This window comes from Rhinopithecus bieti, unplaced genomic scaffold (genome assembly GCF_001698545.2).
Source record: "Rhinopithecus bieti isolate Rb0 unplaced genomic scaffold, ASM169854v2 scaffold_14741, whole genome shotgun sequence".
Lineage (NCBI taxonomy): Eukaryota > Metazoa > Chordata > Mammalia > Primates > Cercopithecidae > Rhinopithecus > Rhinopithecus bieti.
In genome coordinates, this window is record NW_016807965.1 from 789,734 (window position 1) to 811,653 (window position 21,920).

At 39.3% G+C, this 21,920-nt stretch overlaps 1 protein-coding gene across 3 annotated transcripts in view; it reads right to left on the reverse strand.

Annotated features, from left to right (window-relative positions):
• The window catches only part of GLIS3 (GLIS family zinc finger 3), a 347,077-nt gene that overhangs the window by 308,829 nt on the left and 16,328 nt on the right, over positions 1 to 21,920 (reverse strand). The window contains exons 2-4 of one of the 3 annotated variants that reach the window (XM_017884258.1): positions 13,498 to 13,705; positions 5,620 to 6,568; positions 4,990 to 5,157 (exon numbers count right to left, since the gene is read on the reverse strand). In XM_017884258.1, coding sequence (XP_017739747.1) covers positions 4,990 to 5,157; positions 5,620 to 6,568; positions 13,498 to 13,628 — 1,248 coding nt within the window. In that variant the 5' untranslated portion in view covers positions 13,629 to 13,705. Of the gene's footprint in view, positions 1 to 4,989; positions 5,248 to 5,619; positions 6,569 to 13,497; positions 13,706 to 21,920 lie in introns of those variants that run through there. The other 2 variants (XM_017884259.1, XM_017884260.1) reach the window with 2 other exon arrangements.

Consider the following 21,920-nt stretch of genomic DNA (forward strand, 5'->3'; position numbering starts at 1 on the left):
TAAAGTATACCAAATATTATAACAGACACCTATGACACCTATATTACCACCATCAAGTTAAAATAACAATATTTTGCCATATCTGTTTCAATTCTCTCTCTGGAAAAAAAGAGAAAGTAAAATCCTCACATCACATCTCTTTCTATTTCTTTCCTTTTGAGAGGTATCCACTATCCTAAAGTTACTAATTACCCTGCCCACATGATTTTACTGTTTAATCACATAATTATTTATCTGTTGTATAATATTGCCCAGTTTGTGTTTAAATATACATAAATTGTATTAATACCATATACACCCTTGTACACATATTTTTTTCACTCAACATTGTTCTTTGAAATGTATCCATGTTAATAGATATATATGTAATATATGTATGCGTATTTTAATTTTAAACTCCTTTATAATATTTCATTAGGAATAAGCCACAGTTTATTGACTTATCTATGGACAGTTATGTTATTTACACTTTTTTTGAGAAACAAAAGCAATAAACACCTTTTTTCATGTCTCCTTGCCACTATATACAAAAGTTTCTCTAGGGTAGGCACCTTGACACAGTTTTATTGGATAGACTCATCTTCAACATGACTAGGTATTACCAAATTGATCTCCAAAGTGGTTACACCAATTTACTCTCTCCAACAATGTTAAAGTATATCCACTTCTCCATACCCTTATTGATACTTGGTATTATGATAATTTATTCATTGTTGCCAATATGAGGATTATGAAGTGGGGATTAAGAATTATGCTTAGATGATATCTTCCTAAGGTCCTTCTGGTCATAGACCACATCAATACCAAGTCTTATCAAAATAAAAGTGGATATGAAAAAGCTCTTCCACAGCTTACAATGAATTTACATTTCCTCAAGACATGTCTTACGAGGCCAAAGCTGGCCTGTGAACCCATACATCAGGCCATAAAAGAGGAATGGGGACATGGTTCCAGCTCTGTATTTATTTTCTTGAAATCATAATCCAATGTTACTTAAAAAGCACCACTGCCCAATATTCAAGCCAAAGCAAATACTCTGGATTTTGCCAGGCAAAATGCCTGTGGAGAAATGAGTCAATTCATACAAAATTCAAAACTGGTCTTTGGTCAGTGACATTTTCATGAAAATCCGTGGGTGGGTAAAAGTTTTGAAAATTCCTTTTGCCATTGGATAAAATTCATCCAGGAAAATAAAATTTAAGTGGAGACCCACATTCCCCCTAATTCCCTTATCAGCACTTCCTAACCTGCTAGCACAACTGCTTTCAATCACATGTGAAGGCAAGTCATCCCTGTTTCTGATCCTAGCAACAGAACCCTGTGTCTCTCTACTCACTCTGCCCCAGATAGGCAGACAGGCTTTCTCATGAGAAGCACCAACAGACAGAGCATGCCTAAGCTCATTCAGAACACACTCACTGGGCACGTTACCCAGCCACCTCATGCTCTTCAACTTAATAGCAAAAAGATCTACAGTAAAAACATTCTCAGGGTGCACTCTACTGGAACCATTTACCATGGATACTGTTAGGGATGATTAGTGTACATCTATGGTTTGGGGTTACACTTCATGCTGTCCTTTTAGGAACATGAAACAGGGATTTGGGAAAGGGACAAATTCAGAGACTCCATGACTTGTTCTGACCTGTGACCTTACCATCTCAGAAAAACTTAATAGAATTCCATAGTTATAGCTGACAATGCTCAAATAATTTGATAATTCTGAGATTTACCAAGGTTGCAGTTGGTCTAAGCTCAGGAACGTCAAAATAGAGAGATTTAGCACCTAGAAATTACTATAGTTAATAGATAGCAGTGAATGGAGTCAGGTATTTTTAAATGTAATATTGGCATATCCTGGTTTCTGACTAGCTGAGGTCTGCCTGCCTGTCTACAGAAGCCTTTACTTCTCAAGCCCTTTGCCACTGGATGGGAATGTGTCTGCAGTTGAGACCAGGCCTGGAAAGAGAGCAGCTGGTTGGGTTTTCCACAGAAGCAATAAGAAAGAGATCTACAGAAGGGTGGAGTTGGGGGGGGAGGGAAAAGAACCCATTCTCTTCTTCCAGTAAGTTAACCAAATAATACATTCACAGCCCTCCCCCAGTTCTGCCACCCAGAATCCTGAATGATGTGAATCCCAGGGTTCTGATAAATCCAGGGAGTCATGGTCAGAGATTCTGAGAATGTGTTCTCTCATGCATGACATGGAATTTGGCATGAGGGAGGATACCAGTGGCAGCCGTTTACTGTAAGCAAGCCATCACTGAGTTAGCCCTCTCACACACCCCTATTTTACCATAACTTCCAGAAGCTCTTTGTGCTGCTTGTAGTCATGGTCACCAAACACAATGTGGTCATCATTTCTTTCTTGGGTCAATAAGCTAAGCAAGTGAAAATGACTAACTCTAACTATAATACACAGAAAATAGCAGTTAAACATACGTAAAACAAAAAATGGCCTGGGTCTTAACAATTTAGACTGCTCCTAGCCCTGCAGTGTATGACAAGCCACAAAAACCAAAGATCACTTCACATCTGCAAAAGAAGAATGTGGCCATTTTACTTGGCAAAGATCTTGAGCTTTGAGTCAACTACCATCAGATTTTAAATCAGTAGGAGATGAAACATTTTAGTTGTAACAGTTGTATGTGTCTGGACTCCAAGACTATAAATACGTGTTTTGCAAAAGGCAGAAAAATACATTTTTTCCAGGTGTATATCTACTTTTAAAACCAGGGTATTCTATCCTTGGATTACAACTTAAGAAGACTGCTAAATTTTCACAGCAAAATTAATTGCTGCCAGTTGGCTATCACCCTACAAATCAAGCAGATGACATGTAGCAACATAACAGTTTTCAGAAGACATACCGCCCATAATATGTATGTTTTAGAAGAAAATGAAGGCTTCCTGCTAAAAATATATAGCCCCAGAACTAGAATTGCAGCATTAGTCAGCTCCTAAGAAACCCTGTTTATTATTTGCACTATTACATGTGTAAATAAATGCTTTGTGGTCCTAGATTCAATAGACTGCTAAATCACCAATCTGAATTTTATAAAGATTCCATCTAGAAGTGGGGAGTGGGCAGATCAGAGGTAGAGAAATTATCTCCCATACATCCTTAACAATACAATGAGAAGCTATGCATAAGCCTGCAAACATTAACCTATCAGCTTATTATTTCACTGAACTATTTCTATTTTCGATGTTCATCATGCACTTCAGCAAAAGTCAACTTTATAAAGTTATATGTCTTTGCAAAGCCTGGGAACAGTAGGAAAATGGGGAAATCCTATTGCACAAAAATTAATTTTGCAATGCAAAAAATATTTTTCTGGATAATTCGAGCCTTTATGTTTATTTCAGTAAAGCCAAATCCAGTAAACTATTTTCAGCCAGGATTAGTCAGAACTAAAAGGTTGGACTGTTTTCCTTCAGAGGCTGAATGTCTTTCCTGCCTGCAATAGGCCGGTGTGTTCCAGAGTAAATGGATTTGCCTTCAATTGCTTGTCTCTTTCTGCCATTTTTAATGCAGAACCCTAGTGACAGAGTAAGGTTTTGCTGTCTGGAAAGCAATTATTCTTTTCACTCATATAACCTGGCATTCTCGCAAGGTATCAGCTTCAGGTTTTCCTTGAGAAAAATCACAATGTGGTGCATAATGTAGTGACAAGAAATGCAATTCCATTCCACAGGAAATTCTTAAAACTCTTTCAAAATACCTACTGCTCAGTGAAAAAGTACTTTGAATACTTGCATTATAGCTATCACCTGTTTGGTTTGCTTTTACATGAATCAGAAACCTTGGCCAATCTATAATCAAACATACACATAGTCCAGATTCTTTTTCATCACTGACATACTACAGAAAGAAGGAACTTGGGCTGGGGAACCATAGTACAAATAAATTTCTGTTCAAATTGATTTATATATTTCACATATTTAGTGACCTGCACCATACTCAATATCCAGGGAATACATAGAAATCTTAGACTTTAACTCTAAATGAAATATTTCTGTCCATCTAAACTAATATAAAACATATGTTCTTCTTTTTCCAAGACTTAAGTGAGCTGTCCGAGATTGTGCAAAGCCATCCCATGATCCCAAGGGTGATGCCCTGCTTATAAACCCTGAGGGTTTCTGTGAGGTGTGAAATTGTTGTGAAATCATTTAAAAATCATATTATTCAAAAATAGTACATTTTGCCAAGAAACAGAGAGAGTTCCAGGATGGATGTTGTGAACGGCAGAGGCAAGGAAGAAAGAGACATCAGGCCCACTTCCCTCGGCACCAAAGGCTTCCCTGCTCTTTCTCCTCATACCGCTCTACAAAATTGCCTCTTAAAATTAGTCAAGATCCTGCAAGATTCTGCTCCTGTGTATCCCCTGGGTGATTTTATACTGACTATAAATCATTAGCTAGTCTCTCAACCCTGGAAGGTACAGAGTGCAGGCATGTGGATGCATGCCAGAACACTTTTACCAGCCAAGTTGCTAAATGGTGAGTTCCTTTTCAAATACCAAAACCACTCTTCTCCCCATCCCAGTTCTAGCCGGTTATTGGAGGGAAGGAAAAGTCACTGAATATTTGCTTTGGAAAAGAACTAAAGCTTGCTGATGTGCAATCTGTGTCCTTCTGCTCTTGCACATCCATCCACATTAAGGAAATTCATAGTTGGTACCTGTCTGACATCTCCTTTCCAAGATTTTACACAGTGTGGCAGACTGATCACCTGCTGGGATGGATCATGTACCTTTGCAGGAGGAAATATAGAAATGGAAAGCCACTAATCATGGAATAAACCTTCCCCTTCCTCAAGCTGAAGAGGAACCCCATCTCATGGATACCTAGACCACCACGCATGCAAACTCCATACAAGAAGCAAAGGTCCTCTGTCCCATGGGCCGAGTTGGGAAAAAACACACGTATGCAAAGTAAGCCGGGCCTTCAAGAGAGGTCACCTCTTGCGCTTCGGAAACTCACCGTACACTTGTTGGGCTTCTCCCCGGAGTGGACTCTCATGTGGATCAGCAGTTTATAGCGGGCGTTGAAGGGCTTGTATCTTCGAGGGCAACCTGCCCAGAAGCAAGCGAAGTCCTCCCCTTTGCGCTGGTCGATGTGGACCTTCTCAATGTGCCGCACGAGCTCCTCCTGCTGGTCGTACAGAGCGCTGCAGTCGATCCAGCGGCAGCAATGCTTGCCCCCGACGTCGTCCATCTCCCCGTCGTCGTCCAGGGCGGCCTGGGGCAAGGCCAGCTGCTGGGCGTGGGGCCCGAGCTCCGGGTGATGAAGGTGCGGGTGGGCATGGTAAGGGGTGGGGACCTTGGGGAGGCGGCAGAGGAGGGAGAGGAGGCGCGGGGGGCAGGTCTAGGGTGCTGCCCGGGAACTCCTCTAGGCGTTCCGTCTTGAACAGGCCGGCCGGCTGGCTGTCGGGGCCCGGCAGGCCGTGCTGCACCACCATGTTGTTGACCAGGCCTGGCTGGAGGCCGCCGTGCTCCAGCTGTTGCATGCGCTCGTACTCCAGGGCCCCGTCCTCGCCGTAGGCCGGCAGCGCCAGGCCTCCAGGGGTCACCAGCACGCCCTTCTGGCTGCTGGGCACCGCACGAGCTCCTCCTGCTGGTCGTACAGAGCGCTGCAGTCGATCCAGCGGCAGCAATGCTTGCCCCCGACGTCGTCCATCTCCCCGTCGTCGTCCAGGGCGGCCTGGGGCAAGGCCAGCTGCTGGGCGTGGGGCCCGAGCTCCGGGTGATGAAGGTGCGGGTGGGCATGGTAAGGGGGTGGGGGACCTTGGGGAGGCGGCAGAGGAGGGAGAGGAGGCGCGGGGGGCAGGTCTAGGGTGCTGCCCGGGAACTCCTCTAGGCGTTCCGTCTTGAACAGGCCGGCCGGCTGGCTGTCGGGGCCCGGCAGGCCGTGCTGCACCACCATGTTGTTGACCAGGCCTGGCTGGAGGCCGCCGTGCTCCAGCTGTTGCATGCGCTCGTACTCCAGGGCCCCGTCCTCGCCGTAGGCCGGCAGCGCCAGGCCTCCAGGGGTCACCAGCACGCCCTTCTGGCTGCTGGGCACCGGGCACGGCTGGGGAATGCAGCTGCCGCGCACGCCCAGGAAATGCCCGTAGACCTCTGGCTGTGGGGACATGTTGGCCGGGGAAGCCCTCGACCCGTTGATGTAGGCCACCAAGGACGTGGGCGACGTGCGGATGATGGTATTGAAATCTATCCCGATGCCATCCGACAGCGGGGACAAGGACAGTGCTCTCTTCTTAGAGCGCGCCGAGTGGGACCTGGTGGATGAGTGCCGAGGACTAGGGTAAGGAGAGTGGCTATTTTCCATGCCAAAAAGGTAGGATGGCAATGAGTTAGAGACACTATTGCTGGACATGGATGTCCCGGGAGGAAGGCTAAGGAGGTCCCCTAGATCAATGCCATTCTGAGAGCTGTGGTTGGCGGAAAGCGAAGGGAGGGCCCTGTAGCCGTGAGACCACTCCTGCTTCACGCTGGAGGCCGACTGACTTTCTGTCAGACTCAAAGTCGTGGACGCCAAAGACTCACGCGAAATAAGGGACCTGGAACAGCAGCCAGAAGGGAAGGAAAAAAAAAAAGATAAACATTTTAGCAGGATATGGATTGCTTAAGAGCTAAAAGAACACTGCATTGACAATCCCTTAAGTATTTCCCCTAATTACGTTCTGTGCTAAACACACATTCTTGGGCTAAGATAAAATCCAAGGCTTCTAGTTCCAGGTAAATAACATCTTACCAAGAAGAACAATAAAACCTAATGCTCACTGAAATAATGTAACAAAAGATCTATTGTTATAAATAATCTTAATACTTTAGTAATAAATAGTCCTTGCTTTATTTTAAATAACTTTTCAATATGGGGAAAATTAGAGACCTGGGAAAATTACTGATACCTGTTAAAGCCAACCAAATAAGTACTTGTTAAGCACCTACTGTGTGCAGCATGTTATGACAGGCTTTTCAGGCAATACAAATCTAAATAGAATCCCAGGCTTCAAGTAAAATCCATTTGGGAAAGCAACATATAAACTCATGCTTTATTTGAAAAAAAGCAAACCTTCAAAGTCAAAGGGTTGTCCAGGGGACTTAATAATTTCACAATTTAGTTTCACTGATATTAAGGAATTATCCTGATTTTTTAAAAGATAGTAATTCACATTGCCAGTACTTAGTCACATCAAATCACCCCAGGAAAGGAAAAAAATATAAAAAGCAGCTATAATATATAAAGGAGTAACTGATAACAAGTCATATCTGGAATTAATGCATTGGAGCCATGCAAGATTTAATCACACTTGCTAGCTGGGTTTTCTGTGAACTCTCGTCCTTAAATCCAAGCAGCTTTGGGCCAAGAGCAGATCATTCACTTTCTGTAGCTCACTTTTGCAACAATTCCTCTCCTATTCTTCTTACCCTTTAAAAAACACACCCTATGTCTCACAATATATTATCTGCATATCAAAATGGTTCATAATGTAGCTCTGGTCACTTTAAAATTCATTTTGTTTTACTGTGACATTGTTGCCTTGAAAATAAAAATCACTTCTCAATCTTTTGGCTAATATCAAGTGTGAAAATAATTAAGGAGAAAAGATATGTCCCTTGGATGAAAATTTGCCACAGAGGCAAGACATAACACACTGTATTTCTTGACCAAGACATGGTATATATCAGAAGAACCTGGCTTATTATATGTACCTGCATTGACTTTCTACTGAGATCTTTTTTTCTAACAAAAAAGTTAATCACAACAAAACATTATATAAAACGTGTGTCTTCTCAAAACGAACACATTATTTCCAGCTGTTAAACATCAACCTGTCGCAAAGGAACTGAGGGAAAAGAGAAGCATTTTCATCCCACCTGTTCATCTTACTCCATCACAAAATGGAAGCCACAAACACCATTTTGTAAAAGCATGTGATATTAGCAAGAAAAACATCTCAGCTCCAAAATGCACAGTACAAGGTGATAACACCATGATCAACGAGATGTTACCATCAAGTGAAGTGATGTTTACCAATGACAAACACAGCAGGAATTTACATCCAGTTGCCCTTGACATAGATTTTCCTCTTGATCCATATCCTTAAATTCAGGTTGTAGTCTTTTTGCAAGCTCCAAAGTGGTTTTGGAATCATCTAGTTTTTAATTCCCCAAGGACACTTTTCAATTATTTTCCCAGCATACTTGCAGCATGTGGCTCTTCCTGCAGAGCTCAGCTGAAGGATCCTGGTGATTGGATGTCAAGGGGCCTTTTGGTCTCTTCCCCAGCAAGATCCAGGAATTGCTTTCGGACCCAAACTAAATTAGTAGTCCTGTCATATATAAGGCAGAGACAACTGACTGCTTTACACCCGGAGGTTGAGAAGGTTCATAGAACATAAAGAACCAGAGCTTTGGCAGAGCTACATGCCTGAATGGATGCACATTCTCAGGTGCTACAATTGCCTGTCACTGTCATACTGGAGCATATTAGATTGTTAAGTCATGACTAACAGACAGAAGTATGTTATCCACCTATATATACTTTGCTTATAAAATTGTATTATTTGGTTTCAGGGCAGCCTATAGTGAAACGTTCATTTGCTCCATTGTTGAGAGATGATTCTCATTTCTCTCAAATTATACCTAAATATGGCTCAATTTAAATCTGAGCATAAAGCCATGCAGGCACATTCTATAACTTCTTGGACATCTGAGTTTTCTAAGACAATTATCATATATTTTTCAGAAAGCAAATTCTATATTCTATTCATTAAAGTATTAATATGAACAGAGAACTCTCTTCTATCTCAAACACCTAATAAGAACAAAACTTCCCCCAAATGGCCTTTGCCTAGCAGCCAGTCTCCCTCCTGTGTGATTACTCACATCTTTTAATCTTTCAAAGCTCTAATCCTTGACATCTCTCCCCAATACACTAGCTCCCAGTGAGAGTTCTCTTCCCAAAGAAGTTATATACTGTCTGCAACATGTCTTAAATGTAGCTAACTTCAGGCATCTGTGGGTGTTATATTCTTCAATAAATTTCAAAGTCTTTTAACAGAAGGGATCGTTTTATCTTCCCAGTGCCTACTAGAATGTTAGATACATACTAAATAGTCAAAAAACTGTTGATTAGGAAAGTAAATAAATAATATAATGACAATGGAACATTATTTATAGCACTCACAAAGCGTTTTCGCTATATATGATCTCATTTGATACAACCTGTCAAGTAAGTAAACTGGATTTTAAAAATAACTTTTATTTTACAAAGAATAAAACAGGGTTTGGGAAATTTCTCCCAGTAACACACACACACATACATACATACTTACATACATACACCCCAAAGTTCTTACAGAAATACAAGTGAAGCTGTGCTTGATAGGCAGTGACCTACTGGATGATACACATTCTCTGTTGTTTTCTTTACATTGTACCCCACATGTGACCCACAGTGCTCTGCTTAATTGAAAGACCTGGTATAACAGGCTTAAAGTCACACAAGCTACGATGGGCACCCAAATTTTCTGTTCTTTCTGCAATAATATGTTGAATGAATGTGAATGGTTCCAAAGGGTTCTCGCCTCTAACTCCTGCTGCTACCCACACCAGGCCCACGGCAAAGAAAGTGACAGCTGTATCATCATTTGAGAGCAATCTCCATTTCCATATGCTCATTTGATCCTAATGATATTACTTCTGGTGATTGGTTAATTTGGAACTATATGTAAAAGGAAAGGAGACAGATCTTGAACAAAATAAAACTAATAGGAAAACTCAGAAACCATCAGCAAAAATGATTAGGGTGGCTGGTCAAGTAAGAACTCAGTAACTTGTATGGGGCCGTAAGAGCATGAGAGGCCTGATGACCATGTTAGATGTTTGCTTCAATGCCAAGCTCAAAATAAGTTCTAATAGATCACATGGAGAATTCCTCAAAAGAAAAGATATATTTCCTATATATGTAGATCATGAAAAAGATGGCCAGTCGTAGTCTATCTGGAAATTTGTGTCTATGTGCCTCAGCAAATCCCCCAAAAGAATTAGTACTGTATTTAAAGACAGGATGGCTTTATAAACTGTTACAATTTACAGAGAGCCTGGAGTGCATCCTCAGCCCCCTTAGCCTTCTCTCACCTTTGTGGATATACTCTCAAAGGAAACCATCCCCAATAATTTCTGATTTAGGAAATAAAAATCTAAAAACAGTGCCCTTTTGGATCTGGAATGACATTCTGTGATGGCTGAACTTTGTCACTGACAAGCTAAGCACCTGGACTTTCTGTGTCCTGGTTCCATTGGGTCTTAAACAGAAATATTTGCAGGTAGCTTATGAATATTTAATCATAAAATGCAGGATTATGATGCATGTGAAAACACTAGAAAAGCTAAGTATGCTACAAAACCCATGCAGGTAGCATCTGATCTTTTCTACTACTCAATGTTTGTTAAGACTGCTCTATGAAACTGCTGTATGATGTTATTATATCAGCACCTCAGCCTTGTCATTTTAGGGGAAATATATACAATGACCTCTGTATTCGAGTTTTGGCAATGCCTAAATCAAGAATGGCTCCTGGATCTTCAAGATGGTAAGATATAGTTTGCATTTATCATTAAGCACAGGTAATCAGAAATGGTTGGAAAATTAATCTAGGCAAATATACAACATTAAGGCATGATTCTTATCATTGGATTAAATAGAATCCAACAAAGCTAAGGAAAAAGAGCTTTTCCCAAGATGAGCACACCCAAAAACCATACCCAACGGAGGTCAAAAGAAAAAATACAAACAGACAATAAATCTATGAAACTTCATAGATTTATTTATGAAAACTTCAATATTGTCAATAATCAAGAATGCAAATTAAGATAAAATAACATTTTACAGATCAAACTGGCAAAGTTTCTAAACTAGCAAAAGTCCTAAAAATAATAATACCTACTAATGAATGGTGTCTTAGAAAACAGGCACTCTCTTATACTGCTGGTTAGTTTATAAATTGCTAGTGAGTTCCTGCAGTACAATTTGAGAATATGTATAAAAAGCCTCAAAACTCTTTTAACACATTTTACTTTTAAGAATTTATTCTAATAATCAGAATTGTGCAACAGAAGATGTACAGAGCTGATCCACTAAAGCATTATTTATAATATTTAAAGAATCGGAAACAACTAAGTGCCAACTAACAAAAGACTGATTTTTAAAATTATAATTTTATTTATAAACTTTCTTTATAAAGTGGAATCCTGGACAGGAAGAAGCCATTATATGATGCTGAAAGAGGCTTTTATTATAAAAGCTTATAATTGTTAACTGGAAAAGGTAATTAAAACTATGTAGATTACTAGATCAATTTAGTGGAAAGGAAAGCCTATGTCTATTATATATGTTTAAATATAGCTAGAAGGATGTATATCAAAATTCCACCCATGGTTGTCTCTGCAGATAGAATTCAGGATGACTGTCATTTAGTGCTTGGTACTTTTCCATGTTTTCCACATTTTCTGCAGTGAATAAGAATTATATAATCAGGAAAAACAATACATTTTGCAGCTTTTCATAGGGCAGCATCTCTCAAACTGGACAGTTCATGCCTCCTTTTCCACTTCCATCCACTCCCAGCATGCCCCCAATGTATAAAACACTAAGCTAATTCTCTCCATCTTCTCTTTATCCCTGGTAAAATGTTGAACTTTGCCTCTTATTGAACTGTTGCCTGTTATTCTTTCTCTCCATTGATGAAATACACAAACCAAGGCTCACAAATAAATGCAACCATTCCAAATTGCTAAAAGTAAGTTCCATATTTCACCAAGCCAATTCCCAATTCCTGTTTCTTTGCTCATCCTGAAAAAAAAAAATTCCATAGAAGGACTCAAATAATAAATACATAGTCAAAAACACTTGTCAGTGGACCATTAAGGTGTTGTCTTTTAAGGTTATAAAATTATGCTAAGGAATCAAATATGCCAGAAAACAATGAGATAATGACCCCTCTCTGGCCGACCCATAAAAGGGACTTCATAAGATATATGGCTTAAGCAGTCTGTGCCCTGACTACTGTCAGTTTCACCATTAATTATGACTTCTGCCTTCAAGGCATGGGCTGGACTTGCCACAGAAAGGAAGCTGAAGGCTTCCCAATGACACCCACCGCATGAGCACAGTTCATTTTACATGCAGCACTCAGCAAGTCTGAGGAGTCCCTTAAGGCATAATCATCAATGGGAAAATGACAGCAGCTTCCCATCACAAAAAGTCTCAGGTGAAAAACAAGTTTCTATCTCATGAAAAAATGGGCATAAATAAATGATTCAGGAACTATGATTTCAGAGTCTCAAATAGTGACTAGGAGGGACAGCACAGAGATACAAGAGGGGAGAACGGGGTTAGAAGGAAGGAAAGGAAGAAGACACAAGATCCCAGAACTGCAAGGCACATAGCAGGTTACCGATCCTGGAAGGAAGAGGAAGCAGGGGCTTAGAGAGTAAAATTCCTTTGCAAGACCACAGTTATGGCAGAACCAGAACTAAGAGGCAGAAACTATGGATTGTGTTTTTCCAAGAAAATAACTTCCAGACGATAAAATAATTTATTTCAAACATAAAAATAGACCTTAAACACTGTACAGTATTTTAGTTTTATGCCCCTCCCACCTAATATCAACCTTGAGAGCGATAAAACTTTGTCTGAGGGGTGATTTCCCTTTTCTATTCAGTTCCCTCCTTTGGAGATAGATACATGGCATTTATAGTACCTACTTACTGTGGAACCTAATCGACATTGTGTTGAAATGTTATGTAACTCAAACACAAAAGTATGCCTTTCCAGACACATCAGAAAGTCTTAAAATTTATGCTTTGTATCGTTACTCTCTCTACTAGGCCCCTAAACTTCAACTATTATATTACGCAGATAGTAGGTACTTAACAAATATTTAAGTAGATGGGTAGCTGGATGGATGCACAGGTGGACAAAACAGATTGTAGAGCTGCCTGGAAACTATGCATCATATTCATAGAAAACCTGGCAGGTAAGATAGGTGTACATGGACCATGCAAATTTGCTAGGCCATGATATGACTGCTTCACCAGAAACTGACAAATTTACACACCGTGTTTCAGTCACTGAGGCCCCGCAATCTCAAATTAGGTATTCATTTCACTCACACCACAAGACAGTAGGTATTAAACCATTCCTCCCAATTAAGATGATATGATGGCAATACTTAGTTTTAGACATATTCCCCTACAAACCTCAAATAGAGAGAGTTGCTTGAGTGCGTAAGTGTATGAGTGTGTGTATTTGTGTGTGTGTATTTGTGTGTGTGTATATTTTTGTGTGTATGTATTTGTGTGTGTGTGTGTGTGTGCGTGTGTGTGTGTGTGTGTGTGTGTGTATTCAGAAAGAGAGGGAAAACACTCATGGGGTGTGTTTATACCATAAAGAAAGGGGAAAAAAAAGTTAACTTGAGACCTGGTATCTGAAGGAGGTATATTCAGGTTGGCTGCATTCATTGCCCTCTGTAAGCTAGGACTGATCTGGTTGCATGCTGTAGAGACCTGGCTTGCTGGAGGTGAAATGGGTCCCAGTCGCTGAACCATCATGGGACTGCTGGTGACCACTAGATTGTTGCAGCTGCCTTTTCCAATGGACTTGCACTGAGGCCCAAAGCCAAGAGCCCCTAAAAACAAATGAATCAAGTTAGCTTTCATGTCCCTTACATCAGAAATCAGTAAACACAGACATGTGCATGCTTATATCAGGACCCATCTTTAGAGACAGTCCTCAGATCATTTCTTTATTTTTTTTAATATTGATGATAGAAAAAGCTTTCTCCAATTCTAATGACAAAGCCATAATGCTATAAGAGAAAACTTCCCATAATCAGCACTCATACAAAATGTGCTTAAATTTTACTCCTTCTATGTATATGTCCAGTTATACTAAAAATCATATTTTATAATATCCTTCCCTAAAGGATTAAGGTGGTAAGTAGATGGGATTGCCTGTATCAAACCAAGTTTTTTCCTAGAATAGCTAATATCTTGAATCACCCAGCAAGGAAAAAACCTGTTTAACTGGTTTACTTCATTCCAAATCTGTACTTTGAAAAAGTCTTTTTACAAGGATGTAGTCTGGCTGTGTCTCTCTGCTCTTGACTTTTTTCTCCTCATCTCAACACATTGTCATTGGACATCTACCCAATTTTTTAAAAAATCAGGATGACAGAGTTGTAAACAAAATGCTCATTTGAAAAACAGCATGGTAACCAAATTGGACATAGATTTTTCATTTTCATTAGTAACAATCAGTGTAGTAAAAGCTGGTACATACCCAAAGGGGAAAGAAAAAAAGGAACCCACAAGAGTCTTTGTCGTTATGGAAAAGTGAAAACCAAAGACTTTGAGAAAGGCAAACACTGCCATGATTCATTTATAAAAAAATCATAATGAGTTGAATCATTCTAGACATTCTTTTTACACGGATGCATTTTTTCAAACTTTTTTTTTGTCAACTACCTCGTCAAGTCTCAGTAACTATACACTCTGTTCTCATCTCTAGCAAACAAAAATATATACGATCTCAGTCTTTAACAAATTAAGCTTTACATTTTTCTCAGCAAATTTCCCATCTTTTTCATTGATATATTTGGGATCGAAGTAGGAAGAAAAGTGTCACTGTCACTTTTCTTAGCTGTAGGGGTTCATAATTTCCTGTTTTGTTTTCCCCAAAATTAAATCTATTGATTTAGTGCCTTTACTTGTCATCTTTTGTAACATTCTTCCCAAGAGCCCTCCAAACAACAGAACAAACAAGACATTGGAGCAATTACTGTTTCCATCAATGCAGCCCTATCTCAAAAATGCTGGGGAGTCACAGCATCATTAGCTGCCAGGAATCCTGGTCTAGTGCAGACTTACGGGACACTAAAATCCAAGTGGCAATTGACCTGCACAAAATTACACAGGGATTCAAAGAGAGAACAGAAACTGATTCTACTAGAGTGTATTTTGATGACACCTGTGTGCTTAAATTTAGGCTCTGATATGCCTAGTTTCTTCCTTGTACACTTTCCAAGATTATTCGCTCCAAAAGAAATTTCTCTGATTTTCTTTCCCAGATACATAAACCAGAACCTCTCCTTTACCCCTCCCATTGCAGTTTATATCTGATCCATCTTCTGTGCCTTAAAAGATGAGTTACAGATATTCCGTTTTCATAAGTCATAAAGCACTGTTTTATCAGGGCTTCATCTTGACACCAAGAATAGTAGGTACACTTTTATGTAATGCATCATAAATTCAACATCTTTAAAAATCTCAATAAGCTACATGCATTAGCTTTTCAAACTCCCTTTTTACCTTGAAAAAAAGGCAATGTGATGGTTCATAGCCTAGTCCAGTATATAAGACTGAATGAATGAATTCTCTATATGAATTCTCTCCCCGGGTCCCATTGCTACTAGCCACTACTATTAAAAGCAACATCAAATATCAAGTATTCTGTCAAATTTCATGTCACATATTTATCTAAGGAACTCAGTCATTCCATGCCTATTTCCTCTTCAGTAAAAAGGTATTAATATCTATCTACCTCTAAAACAAAGACAGAGCAGCTAGAACAGCATCCAAGAAATACTACTTGATGGCAAAACATACTAATAGATAATTTCATAAAACTAAAATGGCACATATTATAAGGTGTACCATTATTTTATGTACCAGTAAGAACATGAACTGCCAGTCCAACTAGTGCATGATGTCCAGATTTCAGAGATGTTGTAATGTAAAAACATGCACACCTTAGAGCCAATACAAACTAATGTGATCACTGAAACATTTATTTTAACCCTTACTTGTTCATGCTCTTCTGTCTGCCTGGAATGCCTTTACCCTAACTTATCCACCTAGTGAGCACCTCTGCATCTTTAAGGTCCAATTCAAGGGTCACCTCCTATATGACCTCCTCCTGCACTACCTGGTAGGCAGATCTGACCACTGCTTCTTTCATTTGTCCACATCTGCCATCACACATGTGCCTCAGTACCCACAGCACTTCAGGGAACTGGACTCTATATGTGCCTGCCATCCTCTCATTTTTATACTTCACTGCTGTTTAAAGACAAAGTCCTTGTTTGAGGCATCTCTACTTCCTTAGCACCTAACATAGGGTCTAATGCACATTACATAATAAAGTCTATCCAGTGAAATTAGAATGAATGAATGAAAATAAAAGATCCATATAAGTGAATATTAAATACTGACAAGTTATTCCACTGAAACTCTCCTGGTTATCTTTTTTGATACACAGTGCCATTTTCAAAAGCAAAACAAAAAAACTCCAAGTCAATCCTTTGATGCCTCACCACAGAATTGCTAACTAGATCTGTATGGAATATGAAGTCAGTGGGGGTAGTAATTATAAATCTATCTTTCTGGGCCAGAATTTTACACTGGTCAAGGCTGCCTCTGTAACTCTCTACTCTGGATTCGTATATTCACACTGTTTCTTGCTTTGTAGTAAAGAAATGCTAATTATCTCCCTAATATCTCCACATTCTTACTATACCACCTCCTACTCCCAAATTCACTGGTCAGCTTTATACTTGATCTTAGCCAAAAGGCCGAGAAGCAATCACTGGTCAACTTTAACCCCATCTAAGCACAAATGGTATCACAAATGGTATCCTTGAAGCATGAAAATTAATGGTGAACTTCTTGGGAACATATAAATGTTTGTGGTACAACTATGAGGATGTTCTGGAAAGTGGAAAATAGCATCATCTGTCTCACACACGCAGGCAAACAAGTGTGACCAAGAGCCACTGTGCTCAATACAGCCATCTAAATTTTTTTCATAATGCCAGAAGCATAATGAACACCTATACCTCCAGACTACTCAGAATTGTGCAGCGTCTTGGAGTGTGGGCTCTGGAGACAGCTTGCCCGGGATCTGCTATCTGGGGACTTAGGCAAATTACCTAACATTTGTGTGCTATATTTCTCCATGTCTATGTCTTCTCATCTGCAAAACAGGAATAAAGTTAACCCTCCCTCTGATACGGTTTGGATCTGTGTCCCCACCCAAAACTCACATTCAACTGTAATGCCCAGTTTTGGAGTCGGGGTCTGGTGGGAGGTAACTGGATCATCGAGATAGAGCCTTCATGAATGGTTTTGCACTGTCCCTTTGGTACTATTCTCGTGTTAAGAGTTCCCATGAGATCTGGTTGTATAAAAGTGTGTGGCACTGCCCACGGCTCTCCCTTCCTCCTGCTCCGGCCATGTAAGATGTGACTGCTTCATCTTCACCTTCTGCCATCACTGAAAGTTTCCTGAGGCCACCCCAAATGCTGTTATGCTTCCTGTTAAGCCTGCAGAACTGTGAGCCAATTAAACCTCTTTTCTTTATAAATTACCTTGTCTCAGGTATTTCTTTACAGCAATGTGAGAGTAGACTAATACAACTTCATAAGGTTGTTATGCCTCTAGTATTAACAACATACATAGAGGACTCAGCACACTATCAAGCACATAGTAGGTACTTAATGGATGTTAACTACTATTGTTAGTTGATACTATGATTGTTACATGCCTGTCATTGCTTTTTTGCTCCATTCTCTTTCTAAAGAAAACATTCCTTTACAATTGCTTGCACAAAACAAGATAGTAAATGATGCTGTTTAATTCTCTTCTCATTTCCAATATTCTTTAAGTCTACAGCCAATTTTTTTAAAAAACACCACGTGTCATCACAGAAGAAAAGTTTTCAATTGGCCAAGTTTGAATGTCCCTTAGCTTGTTATTCCTGAAAACAAACCATACAACTTTTCTGACTACCAGATGTGCCAACGACTTGTGCACTGGTTTTCATTTTGAAATACTGCTTATTTATAGAGACTACACGATATATTTTAAAAATGTGTTTACTGCTCAAAGGAGGACCTAAGTGGATGGCATTCTGAGTACCACATACATTCTAGCCAAAATCAGTGTATGCTAGTAGGGAATGCAAACGTTTTGCATTTTCAAATTTCTGAACCTAGAGTTCATCTTAGCAGGGCATGTTTTTAATTAATGTCTTCATTAGTTAAAAGGGTTCTCTTGAAGTCAAATGGCTGATTATGTCACAATTATCACTACTGAGGCTGCATTATTCAGAACTATTTATGTGTATCCACTGGTTCTAAAAATGACATAGATACAGGGAGAACAAAAATGAAATATATTTGGGAAGAGCAGAGAGAAGTAACCAACAGTAACATTGTTATTGTTCATTTATCTGACTCTTATCAAATGCCAACCACTAGCCAGGCAGTCCACAGAGAAAATGGTGAGCAAGATTAACCCAGTCCCCCATGGAGCCCACAATCTAGCCATGACACACCAAACCAACCATTCATTATAAAAGAGGTGATCCCTGCTACTAGGTGGGGTCATATAAAATGATATTCTTAATAGGTCTAAAATGATCATATAAGAGCCATTTCTATATGGCTCAACCTAACACACACGCAAGGTGTTATAGAAACAGAAATATACGTATTAGGGTTTGAGTCCTGCCTCCCACCCTTACTGGCTGTGTGATATCCGGAAGGTCCTTAAGGTCTCTGTGCCTCAGCGTACTGTTCTAAAATGGGGACAGTAATAATACCTAACTCATAAGGTTGTTCTGAGGACTAAAAGGGTTAGTAAATATTAATATATGCCCCACTGCCTCTAAGCAGCAGGGTTTTCTTCCCAAACTTTTCCTTGAAAACATTTTTAAAGCTACAGAAAAGTCACAAGAAGAATAGTCAGATGAGCTTCAATTTATCTAATGTTCTATCTATCTATCCATCTCTCTATATAAACTTATTTTGTATTAGGAGTATTAATTTTTGAAACATTTAAGAATAAGTTGCAGATTTCATGTCTTTCATTGCTAAATATATAGCCATAATACAATCATTGAGTTCAAGACACTTAGCAATGATGTAGTAGTAGTATGTAATATACCATCTACACTCAAATGTTACTTACAGAACAATTGTTTTCCAATCCAGGATCATGCATTGGAAACACAGGTTTTGAGACTCACATTCAGGTGGGCATTCAAGAATGGGATATCACCAACTAGGGTTGGGATATCACTCGACACTTGGGCACTAAAAGCAGACAGAAAAGTGGAAAAGATGGTGGAAGGAAAGAAGTGAGAGGTTAACAGTACATAGCACAGTAGTTAAGAGCCATAGATTTCCATCCTGGCTCCACCACTGCCTAGCTGTGTGACCTTAGACAAGTTACTTAAGCTCTCTGTGCCTCAGTGTCCTGATCTCTCAATGAGGTTAACACTAGCAGTTACCTCAGTTTAGAGGATTAAAAAGTCTAATATATGTAATAGTGCCTGGCACTTAATAAATTCATTGTTAGTTCTATTTATATTTTATTAAAGAACTTGTCTCTCGTATGGTACCTTTCTGATATTGTATCTAGCATCTCTTCTTCTGAGTGCCCAGAAACAGCATGCTGACGCCTTCCAGCCCAAGACCTTCTACACACACACACACGTGCACACACATGCACACACACACACACAGCGTACATCTGTCCTCGCCTGAACAGGCTCCAGACTTTATTTAGGCCATTCTTGTTCCTCATATCCATTTTCTCTTTTTTCTCAGCTATTTTAGAAAAGAATGATTACTTCAAACTAAGGTGGCAGTGACTAGCAAAATACCTCAAGAACATTTTACTACAAAACAATAATACAATAGAAAATAAGTAAAATTTCAAAATGTGGCAAGAAAGACTGAAAGGAATTTTTTTTAAACCTTTCAACCATACCCTTTTACTGTGCAAACCTGTTTTATATAAGCCTGGCCCTTTTATTTCCTAGCAAGCACAAATTCAACATACAGTTGAAGTAGAGTTGAAAGCCAACTGAGATTATTTGCAAATGAAGTTTTTGCAACTTTGAGGCTCCAAGTTTCCCATTATTTCCAGTTCTAAGCACCTAACTATCCCTAACTGGCAAGGCTTCCTTTAATAATGAAATTAATGCCTAATATAAAGTATGAGTCTTACACCTCCTTCAAAAGCAAATAAGTCCCAGATGCTATTGGAAAATATTTTGATTTTGCATGGGAAATGGGGACTGGCCTCCACAGCCAGCTTGTGGATGTAACTTTGGTCATTTAGCAGAGTAATTTTACCTCTGAGTCTTAGTTTCTTCCATCTCTAAAAGACAAATAATACTATACATCCTACATGGTTGCTTCAAGGATTAGTGAGACCCAACATATATGATGTGCCTGCTCAGTAAATAGTAGTTATAATTTTTGTTAATGTTATTGTCATTATTACATTATGGAATGATATTTTTAGTAATGCAAATTGAGCCATAATGGGGAGAATGAATATCTAACTTAGGTGTGCAAAATGGTGGGAACACTTCTTTCTAGCCATCTTTTAAGAAAGGAATTGTCTCTCGGTACGCCCTGGCTCTTCTCTGCCAACGTAGAAAGAGTGAGTGGGGATGAGTAGTTCAGGGAACCCTTCTTGTTTTCCTCTGGGGACTAAGCTTACCTACCATGAAGAGACAGAGTTCTTTGCCACATGGTATATGCCTTACCTAGGAGGCTTGTCCTGAAAGAGCTGCCCTGGACTAGGGAGATAAGATGGCCTAATTCTACGGTCCAGTCAGCAGGTCCACTGGACTCTCACACAAAGTTATGCCTTCCAACACATCCTCTATCAGAAAAAAGAAAGAGAGACTCTGGTGGGAAAGAAATGTATTATTTATTGTGGGTCTCCTCATAGACCCCAAATTATGTGAGGAATTATGGCATACACATTTCATCCCTGAGGTTTATAAGCTTAGCACATGTTAAAGCATTGTCTAGAATTGTCTATTTAGATAGCATTATCTCTCATTTATTTGGGATTACCTTTATTGCTATTTTAAATTTAAAAATAATATGTATTTGTATATGTGTGCATGTGCTTTAAAAGGCAAATAATGCAAAGTTATAAAAAGTAAAAGCTCATATTCCACCCCCACACACATATATATCATTCCCTTAAGGTAATGAACTCTAACAGCCGAATGTGTATCCTCCCACATTCTTCTCTAAATTCATTCAAATATGAGTATGTATGTTCTAATTCTAAAGGCAATGTGAGTTAGGCACACATTGACCCCTATATTCTTGAGAGAAGTCATCAAACTATGACGGTTTTGACAAAGAATAATGTCTCTAAACTAATACTGAAATAACATATCTAATATACATTTATTTTTATAATATAAGAATTCTATTATAATACATATATAAAGAATATATATTCTTATAACACATTTATTCTTATAATGAAACATAAGTGCCCACCAATAAATAAAGAATAGAATCTTAGGCAAGGCATAGTATCAATCCAAGACTTTCCTCTTTTCTCAAATGGGAGAAACAGCAAGTATATGAAAGAACTTTGAAAAGTATATTCTTTCACCACAGAAAGAAACAGGTACCCTTCTCTCCCATCCGCTATGCAAAAACAGATCAATGAAGGTAAGCACCGGTCATCAAATTCCCTCACCTTTCATGAATACTCCTCCCTAGAGCTAGAAACATCCTGCATACAAACACCCTAGGCTTGTTAAGTAGTATTTTGTCAAATTCGTAATATTTCACTGCTGAGATACATTAGTAACAATTTAATGAATATATGTGAATGTGTGGTGTATTACTCTGAAATACAGTAAGGCATGGCTAAATGGCTGTGAACACCAAAGGATGACATTTAGAATGAAATAACCGGCTCCTACATTCAGGGACAAAGCAATCCAATTTGGCAATTGTGACAAATGCTCAAAACTGTGCAAAACCTATGGGAGGTAAGGAATGATGGATATAACAT